The sequence below is a fragment of the Trichinella spiralis genome, assembly GCF_000181795.1.
Source record: "Trichinella spiralis strain ISS 195 chromosome Unknown Scfld4, whole genome shotgun sequence".
Taxonomy (NCBI): Eukaryota; Metazoa; Nematoda; class Enoplea; order Trichinellida; family Trichinellidae; genus Trichinella; species Trichinella spiralis.
In genome coordinates this window covers 10,342,360-10,352,492 of record NW_003526943.1, presented here as the reverse complement: position 1 = coordinate 10,352,492, position 10,133 = coordinate 10,342,360, and the positions used below count along the sequence as shown (strand labels likewise).

The window sequence follows — 10,133 nt, the reverse complement described above, 5'->3', positions numbered from 1 at the left end:
TTTTATTTTTATTGCTGTCAATGATCCAACGATTAAATTATCAATTAATGTTTTGCTCTTCAATTTGCACAATTTGATCACCTGCTTCGAGTTGAATGAAAATCAATTTGTTTGTTTACATTGCAAATATTACATACTACAATGGCGTGCTTTGGAAAGAATGCTTTCTGCAATGGAATGGCAGATTAGCACGCGAACAATTTATTGCTTGCAGTATAATTAAATAGATTTGAAATGAAAATGGAAAATTCTCATGTTCACTTTGAAAGCATAACTGAAGGCTTCATAAGTTTTCAAACTGTCAAAGTATAATTTTTATTAAAATTTCTTTTCGAACTTTTCATTTTTGCTTGTAAGATGTGCATTAAAAATTACTCGCTAATTTTACGTAATTATAAGTACATTTCGCATTTTTGTACAGATTTTGTAAGCATTAATTTATTACATGGAATTTTTACACAAAATATTTTCCAAAAATGATATGATTGTAAAAATATATTCACGAAAAATTGAATTTATTACATTTTTACCAATTCAGTTTTACTGTTTAATTTCTTGCATAACGAAATATTTATAACTTAAGTTCTCAATTCTGTTAAAAATGCTTTTTTAATAAAATATTCATGAGCATCAAATAAAAAAAAGTAAGGCATATACATGAATATTTCATTGTCTTTTTAAAATTCGATTTACACTTCACATTTTAATGCTTGCAATCATTGTTCAGTATGCTATCTGATAACAATAAGCAGCAAACAAAATATCCTTTGTTTTGCAAAATATTTGCATTGTAAAATGCTGTTATTTATTCATCAGATTTTCTTATTAAATTGCATGTATCACTACTAAATTTGCGCATGTAATTTGACGCTCATTCATCTTCATCATTTATGCTTTTCCAATCATTCTTTAAAATAAAATTCATCACATCTGCAAAACGGTAACAGAAACAGTTCATTTACAACAAGCATCACCCAGATGTTGCTGAAACGAGATTTGTCGAACATGTTGCTCAATTTAGCATCTCCGTGGACAAGTATACACTGGCCTCAGTCGATAGTGCAGAAGAATTTGACCGTTCCAACGGTGGAAAGTACCAGACAAAACAAAAGTGTAAATGTCAGCTGTTGCTGAAAAGTGGGAAAGAACGAGCCAGTATACAATGTCAGCAAACCTTGTCCTCCCTATATTTTCAACTGTCTACTTCTACAGCAGTTACCCAAATTCACATGAATTGCTGCAATGCAGATTATGAGCAAACGTGTTTTATATTATTTCTATTGCATTCTTCAAAATCTCGTTTTTTCACTGAATTGCTTTTGTTATTACTTATTACATGCTGCAGAAAGCAAATTTTGCAATAAAAGGCAAAATAAAAGGCTGCAAAATTCGACTGTGAACTGCAAAAATTACGATAAAAATAAACTTTCATTTAAATTATAATAAACTGTAAACTGTGAAAAATTGCACTTGTAATAATACTTTAATTAATAATTTCATGAAAAACGCAATAGCTATTTTTACTTATGATAGATCACATCAGACATGGCATAGAAAACGCAGAGTAAAATATAAGTTACAAATTTGTTATATTTAAATACTTTAAAAACAATGTCGCTTTCAATGATTTTGCATGATTTCAACTGCTCAATTCTATAAATTTAATTTCTTCAACAAAATATTACCAATAAATTAAATGTATTGAATAATGTAATAGTGAATAATTTTTGAAATACAAAAATTAATAATCAGTTTTCAGTAATAACTTTCAAACATGCGTTTGATTATTTCTTTCAGAAAGCCTTCACCTATATTCCTGGTCATCAATGCAACTGAAATTTGATTTCGATAACCAAAAATAATAATCACAAAACAATAATTTTGAACAAAGTCAACTTTGCAATAAGTACTGCCATTTGTTATGGAATTTTACGGCCAATTATCTGAAGAGATCAGCTGCTTCTAATGTTCGTTTTTTTCACTTCAAACAATGACTAATTTTTCATTTTTGTACAAATTACTTTCAAAAATAATATAGTTTTATCATTTTATTTGAAAAGCATTTTTTAATTGTCATACAAAATTAAATTTTATAAACTGTAGGCTTTCATGCAAGACTTATGAGAACTGTATTTTATATTACGGCAAATATTTAAATTACTACATTTGCAAATGATGCAATTTTTATATACTTCTTGCATGGTCAAAAAGGGGGAGATGTTAGAAAAGATAATTTTGCAAAAGAAATTTGAAAAATTATTATCGAATATCTTTTATCAATGATAAATATTTATTCAATTCAGTTGGTTATGCGTGACTTATTTAATAAGTTTTTAAAACAAACGTTTAGCACTATTTTCCTTGGAAAAGAAAACGGAAAATTTGATATAATATTCCTATTCACAAGCTGTGACTAAGCTGACTATGGAGGTGTTTGAAAATATTAACCGCTGCGTGTAATCCAATTTCTTTGATTCAGAACAATTCAAAAGAAATTGATCAAGAAGGATGAAATCAAATCGAATGGAAGCTATATCGCTTTATCGATGACCTTATGCTGGACATGCATGACGAATAAACAGCTCTTGGGAAAGCAATCTTTGGTAGTGGGAGGGAGATTTTATCAGTCATTTTACCAATATTAATAAATTTATCACAATCAAGCCATGCTGTTTTCTTCCAATAAATACAATTTTTCAAATGATAATGAAAACAACATTTGACAGCGTCAACAATTATTTATTTTCATCAAAAATGGATATCAGTGTATATTAATTTTTGCAAATTAAAAATGTCAACTTAATCCTATTTTTTACAATATTATTCCATTTCAATTAACACATAAAATGAGGTAAAAAGACAAATTTAATATTAGTATTTTTGCTAATTTGCTAATTTTGCAAATTCTCTTCAAATTAAAATTTTATAATAATTTCAAAAAACGTGTTGAAAATGTCTTAAAATGTAAAGCAAAATCATATATCTCTTCACAACAATAAAAAATTAATCTTAAAATTATCAAAAATCAATTTAAGAAAATCATTATTGGATTATTAAAGTTTCGAAGTTATTTTAAATGTTTAGTTATAATCATGGACAATTTAGTTCGAAAGGAATTTTAAAGTATTACAGTATCCTACATTCCCACTTTATTTTGTAAACTTGATTATATTATTATTATTTATCATTTTCAAAATCTGAAATTTATATTTGAACCATTTTATTTTTTGTAATGCAACAGTATTTTCTGTTAAACGTATTCTTTGACGCTATATTAGATTTATATTGCAAATAATTTTAAGTAGATGGATAGGTAGTAAATAATTAATTAGCGATAATGATTGTAATATAATGAAAGCAAAAATTAGTATGGAAATTAAAAAGGAAAACAGTTACTTACTGGATCATCATTGAATACAGGAGGCACATTGTCTTGATGCGACACATAAACTTCGCTGAGGCTGAATTTGTGTGGGACGTTGAACACCGAAATCCAAGTCAAATCAGATACTTCCCACAAACCTGGCAATTTTACTTTAATTGTGACATTTTTCAACTTATCCGGCAAATAATCACAAGCATATGTTCCACTAAAATCATTGCCATGTTCAATTACTATGATAAATGAATGATGAAGTATTATTGTAAAGTTACTTTTCATTGACAGTAGGCAAAATTTCTCCAGCTAAATTAGGAAGCATTGCGTCACCGGCCATGATCCATGTTCCCGGAGGACACTCTTGACAAGAAAAATTATGAAACAACAATGTTTTTTCGTCGAGGATTTCTATATTTGAAGATGTGACAGAATATTTTTGATAGTATTCCCTAAAGCCTGGTAAAGTTTTTGATTTAGGTACCAACCAGCTCGGACCTTTCGGAAAATATACAGTAGCTATTGATTTCTGAAAAATAAATTGATGCAATTTATAATAAATGCAGTTTGCTGCAAATATCTACCTCTGAATTGTGATCATAAACCGAAAACCATGAAAAATCCCATATCGTCTTCTCAGCTGGAAGATTCAATAATAGCAGTTCTTTTTTCTTATACAAAGGCAGAGATTCTACATCAGTCTGAGCAACATCTTCTTTATTCTTGTTATGATTATTTCTGCTTTTCATCTGTCTCATTATTTGATACTGTTCCCCTTTGTCAACGAGTTTGAAAACCGCTTTCCAAATATCATTTACATCAAAATCTCTCTTTTTTCTCTTAGACAATTCTTTCACTTGTACTGAAGCTTCAACTATGCTCGAATGCACTGGTGGTGGATTGGTAATTTTTAAAGTTTTCAACGTTCCTTTTTCCATTTTCACTATTTCAATCGGTTCATTATCTTCTTCCGTATCAGTTTGTTCAATGTTATCTGAAATATTGTTTACAGTTTATAAGAGTTGAGTATATATATTATACCATACAGTAATATAATACAAATGAAAACTGCGTTCACAATATAAATCAGAATATTTGGAAAATTACGAATAGCATTCATTCTTCAAGCAGCAGAATATAATTTGTATTTACAGAATGTAAATCTTTTTAAAAGTAATTATAACAAATACAAAAATGACTAATTTTTGAACATAATTTTACATCTGATATTTAATGCTATTAGCCTTTCCCAAAATTATGAAACGCTTTAAAATAGAAAATACAAAAATATACTTTCATATGATGGAGTAAAAGCTGTGTATTCAGCTGTGCTAACTTTATCTTTTGGAACCTTTGAAAGTGCCAAAATTTCTTGTAAGACTGTTTCGCTGGGACTTTTCGGTTTCTTGGCATACTGAACCTAATAGTAGGCATTTGTAAGTAATATATAACACTTGTAGAAATGGAAGTTCAAAATATAAAAATTACAATTGATTTTGTTGAATGTAAAGCCCGTTTTTTTAAATGTACAGGTTTTAAATAAATTCCATTGTTTGAGGGTTCCGAATCATTGACTCTGCCAGTATTCTTGGACGGTCCAATCCAAAATGTAATATTATCTAAAATTTATCATATGAATAATGAAATTTTAATTTTCTACAAAGCTGTCTATGTTTACAATCATTCAACTTTTCAAATTTTAAAACTTTTCCCTAAAAAAACTTAAAGCTACAAACTTTTAATGAAAACTATAAGAGCATAAATTTTATATTGCAAACAGTTGGAATATAGAAACAATTTTTAAAATTCAAGAAGATTTATATTTCATTTTATTGAAAGCTTAATTTTAAAAATTTTCTGCAATTTTACTTGCAATTCACTTGCATACTTTGCTTTCATTTTATCATTTTGCTGTACGGTTTATAAACTGAAACAAAACCATTAACAATAAGATTAAATATAATTGTTCTTCAATGTTTTTCTGTTTGTTTAAAGTATTTTTATTCTATAAAATTAAATTTAAGTAAATAACACTCATAATATGAATGAATGAAAATGAAGAAGAACTGAAATTGTAAATGATTTCATAAGTTAAAAAGCCGTAAATTTCACACAAGAAATTTTGTATGAAATTCATAATAACTGCATAATTTATGTTTTACATGTTCGCTTGTTGTTTTACTTGTGATTCAAGATTAAAATTGCATTACTCAATTATGGCATACAGCAACAAGAGTTATATTAAAAGCTGAACTTAATTATAATATGAATAAATAAGCGATGTTAGGTATACATTTATAGGCATATTATACAAGCTGGTTTAAATTTTAAAATGGTCAGAAAATGCATTAATGTTGTTGTAATTGTTGCTTCAATTTTTAATAAATTTTACTTTGACGAAAGGAATTATTTATATTATTGCTGTCATTAGTTATACTTTATTTTAACATTGAGCAAGTCAAATTAAATCTGCAACGTACTTTCCTTCCTCTGTGGTGGAATGAAGTTGAAATCGCTAATCACAATTTGATGTTCATTTGGTATCCAAACGAACCCTTGACAATTGTACCGTGGTTTCTCCTTTGATGCTTCTTCATTTAGTAGACCTGCAAATCTTCCATAATTTGGTGTGCTACCTGCACAAATTTTCCTCAGTGAAACACCTAATAAAATAAAACAATGCTTAGCAGTAAATAATGCTGAGAAATCTTTTCACTTTTTTACTTGAAATAATACACAGAAATAAAGCGAATTTCCAAAATATTCGTCGTTGAGACATTGCAAGCGACAAAAAAGCATACAGCAGGTATGCAGCTGTATGTGAATAATATAAATGAAGTAGATCTCGTCAAAAATTGCATAAATGTCGTTGAACTCGTGTAACTCAAACTGTTCGAAGCTTTGCCAGGTAACCACGCTCTATTTATTGAAATTTATGTCACTCATTATTATTTCCTCAACCTCAGTTCAAATAGCTTTAATCAACAAATCTAAAAAGTTCAATTTTCAAAAGCTGTTTTAAAAAAAGAATAATACGTTAACCACAAAAATTATTTATTCAGCACAATCATATTTTAATAAATAATTCGAGTGAAACAGTTTAATGCAAACATATGCCGTATTAAAAATTTTTTTCAGGTTAAATTAAAAAATGTTTACGATGAAAATTTAAAATTTAAATTTTACCACTTTTGTTGTTCAATCTACTTATTACTTTATCGCATTAATGGCGTTCCACAGTATTTTTGCCATATTTAAATTTGATTTTGGCAAGAAGACTTTTCTTTTGAATCAATGATTGCTTTAGAAATTTTCCTTTTTCCATATTTCCATATAATAATGTACTTATATATATATAATTTCAGAAATTTTTCTTGTAAATACAAAATCAAGAATAAACCATAATTTGTATAGTGATGTTAAAACTGAATAAATAAAAATTGCTTTTGAAAATTTAAACCCAATATAAAAACAATAGTAATGCATTTTCAGACACCTTATGTGATAAAAGTTATGTGAATGAACAATTACAAAGGATACTTTAATTTGAAATTTTTAAAATTTGAATTTAAACATATTGCATATTTGAATGTAATTTTGGAAACAACGCTTTTAGCAATTTCTAAATAAAAATTTTTTGCTTGTTATAATAGATAATAAACAATGAATGAAAGTATCAGTGCATTTTAAATTAATTTTAATTTTCAACTTTAAATGTGGCTTTTTGATTGTCCTTTTGACCTAATGAATGTGATATTGGTAAGTTATTAAAGACATACTTGAGAAAATATATAATTTCTAACGAGACACAAAACTCCACTTTCAACAAACGTTACCCTGAGAAGAAAATTTTAAATCGGTAAAATCCAAGCCAAATAACCTCTTTTATGATTTCAACTGGAAATTGCATATCAATTTCATGTTTAAATAAAATGCTGTCGCTTTCTATAGTTAATGTTCTTTGTTGGATAATTTTTATAACTCAAACTTTAGCGCATGATTATGGTAAATTTGTTGACTCTATTTTATCTAAAAATTATGACCTAAAAGGTAACATATATCTGTCAGTGGGTAATAACATTATTACAATAACTGACTTTAGCTTCAATGGAGATTTGAAATGTAAGCTTCATATTTTTATTTTTATGCTTTTTTGAAATAATTTTAATGCAAAAATGTTTTTTCCTTTCAGGTTCTACATTCATGGTACACAATAATCAAAATGGCAAAAAAGAAATCCTACCTTATAATTTAATTGCAACTGCTGGTCGGCGATCTCGAAGACACATCATTCCTCAAATTGCAAAACTGAATCCACGTAATAGTTATACTTTTCAAAGTAGAAATTTAAATAACACTTTAAACAGATGTGCATGCATTGGAATTAACTTTTGAAGAGTCGCCTCACGTCATCGCGAACGAACCTATGATCAAAGGTGCATTCAGATATTGCCTATTTTGAATAATAATGATAATAATACGGTAATATATTATAGATTTCTTTGAATTAGATCATCACAGAAAAAAGTTGATCGACGCTGAACCACAAGAAAAAAGTACAATTGTTGATAAGACGGTACTTTTTATTTAAATATTTAATAAATATTTTCAGAAAAAAAATTACATTTTTGTAGTTAAATCACGAAACTGAATCTTGGAAACATGAACCAAAATGGAACAATATCGCCATTTTTGGCAATGTTGATAACAATGACGTTGTTGAAATGAAACGAAAACTTGGAAGTAATTTTGTCGATAAAATAAAATTTTCTATTTTAATAAATAATAACGATGCTTTAGCTAGTGACAAACATATTGCAAGGTTGCGTGATGAAATTCCAAAAATTGAACATTTTGGTAGAAATGGAAAAACAAATCATCATCATAAATTGAATTTTGATGGACGAACTAAAATTATATCTGAGAAACGTTTTAAAAACACGAATGAAGCTATTCTGAGAAAATCTGAACCCAATGTATTTAATGAATGTGTTTATTTTTTCTTTGATCTTTAATTTCTTCATGATCATATTCAATAGCTCGACCAAACTGACCAAATTAACAAAGACTGGCTGCAAAACATCTTATCCACTTCTGCAAAAACTGCTCAAAAATTACCATCTCTATCGAAAGAAACAATCAATGAGCTCGATGAGTAGATTTCTAAAGTGGCATTTATGGTTATTATGTCATGAAAATTTGAACTCGTTTCAGAAATTATTATCTTAAACCAATGAAAAATGCTATGTTGACAATATCTCTGTTGCCACGTGGAAGTCAGTACTTTTTCATTTATGACCACTGCAAAAAGGTAAAAATGAAAAAAAATTTGAAAATTAATTTAAATTTTGATTGTGTTCATTAAGGATGTAATAGTTGAAGTGGATCTTTTCCAAGAAGATTTAGAAAATGTCGATGATTTGCCTCCATTTTATGTACCAGATATCCGCTTGCATTCAGGATCGCTGATGATTCTCGACTGCAGCACATTGTTAATTCCAGATTTCACTTACACGCCAACAATGAAGTCAAGTAAGATGCAAAAATATCAATAATAATCTTTCCTTAATTGACCAATTTTTAACATTCAAAAGTGAAATATGAAAAAGCTGAAAATTTTTCATCCACAAAAATTTATTTATTTTTAACAAACTTAATGGCAATGAACTGTTTCTACCGATGAGATTCGATTTTCTTGTCACAGCAATAATTTCTTCCCTCGAATATATCAATCACCGAATCCATGCCGTATTGTTGAAAGGCTGATAATAAATTAAAAGATGAAATACAATAAAGGTTGGAAGAATGGGAAGCCTGCTTTCAGTTAATATTATTATGATCAATATATTAGCAGTTACAATATGCCGGAAATTGTTTTGCATTGCCAATGAGCACTGGCACCAGTTGTACATGCGACCTGATCTGCCTGCCTCTTTGATTATAAAGCTTTCAATTTGCCCAATTATATATACATTTGCTGATCAACTTGCCCGTCCATTACTGTCACTGGAACGTGTGTCAAAATCATTGCCATTTTGAGGTTCTTTCTTGACGTGCATTCTGGTAAAGAAAGGCAAATTTGCATGAAACATCAGTTTCATTTATTTTTCACAATATTACTGTAGGGCAATTTTTAACTTTCTACTTCATTGCAATATAATTAATTTGAGTTTTAATCTTTGTTTGTTTTAAATATTTTAAATTAAATTTTGTACATTTAACAATGAATTAAGTTGAAAAATTAAATGCATATTTGAGGAAAATAAAAACATTTTCAATTTTTAAGATATCAGCTTTTGCGCATATTTGCATGACCAAGAAAAGATTGATTTAATTTTTATCGACTCGGAGCAAACGTCAGGCCTGTAAGCTTCATTTTTTAAAAAATTTTTTCTTAATTTCTTTTCCAAATATAATTCATTTCAGACATGATATTACAAGAAGATATAACGGTGAAGATGTGATGCTGAAAATTCCCAAACAGTATAATTTACGTGATATAAATTCGGTTGAACTGTTCAATACTGGAACCAAACAGACCTACGCTAGTATTTCCATTGGAAAAGTCAAGAATTGCTAATTTTCCATCCATTTTAAAATTTGTAGCTAAATTCTTTTTTGAAATTGAAAGAAGGTTTGAATTAATATTAATATTTAAAAGAATTTAATAGCCAAAAGGCAAAAAAATATTTTTAAAGCGTAATATCTCGTTTGAATGCTTAAAATATAGCAATGATTGGTTTGTTAAGTGCCTGAA

At 28.0% G+C, this 10,133-nt stretch overlaps 2 protein-coding genes across 2 annotated transcripts; one reads left to right on the top strand and one right to left on the bottom strand.

The window, feature by feature from the left end:
- Positions 1–3,650: 3,650 nt before the first annotated feature.
- Tsp_06291 (hypothetical protein) lies at positions 3,651–7,509 on the bottom strand. The gene is made up of 4 exons (XM_003378317.1): positions 7,470–7,509; positions 5,857–5,982; positions 3,961–4,370; positions 3,651–3,905 (listed from the first exon to the last, which is right to left on the bottom strand). The coding sequence occupies exons 1-4, from the start codon at positions 7,507–7,509 to the stop codon at positions 3,651–3,653; spliced, it is 831 nt and encodes a 276-aa protein (XP_003378365.1).
- Positions 7,510–9,181: 1,672 nt separating this feature from the next.
- Positions 9,182–9,956, top strand: Tsp_06292 (hypothetical protein). The gene is made up of 3 exons (XM_003378316.1): positions 9,182–9,389; positions 9,663–9,741; positions 9,803–9,956. The coding sequence occupies exons 1-3, from the start codon at positions 9,182–9,184 to the stop codon at positions 9,954–9,956; spliced, it is 441 nt and encodes a 146-aa protein (XP_003378364.1).
- Positions 9,957–10,133: the final 177 nt, after the last annotated feature.

Excerpts from the sequence above, each read along its gene's own strand:
- Tsp_06292 (XM_003378316.1), top strand. The coding sequence starts at position 9,182 with ATGGGAAGCCTGCTTTCAGTTAATATTATTATGATCAATATATTAGCA. Across the intron at positions 9,390-9,662 it reads TCCATTACTGTCACTGGAAC|ATATCAGCTTTTGCGCATAT; the intron begins GTGTGTCAAAAT and ends TCAATTTTTAAG. Across the intron at positions 9,742-9,802 it reads TCGGAGCAAACGTCAGGCCT|ACATGATATTACAAGAAGAT; the intron begins GTAAGCTTCATT and ends AATTCATTTCAG.
- Tsp_06291 (XM_003378317.1), bottom strand. The coding sequence starts at position 7,509 with ATGAAGCTTACATTTCAAATCTCCATTGAAGCTAAAGTCA. Across the intron at positions 5,983-7,469 it reads CTCCATTGAAGCTAAAGTCA|GTCTACTAAATGAAGAAGCA; the intron begins GTTATTGTAATA and ends GAAGATTTGCAG. Across the intron at positions 3,906-3,960 it reads TTTATGATCACAATTCAGAG|AAATCAATAGCTACTGTATA; the intron begins GTAGATATTTGC and ends TTTATTTTTCAG.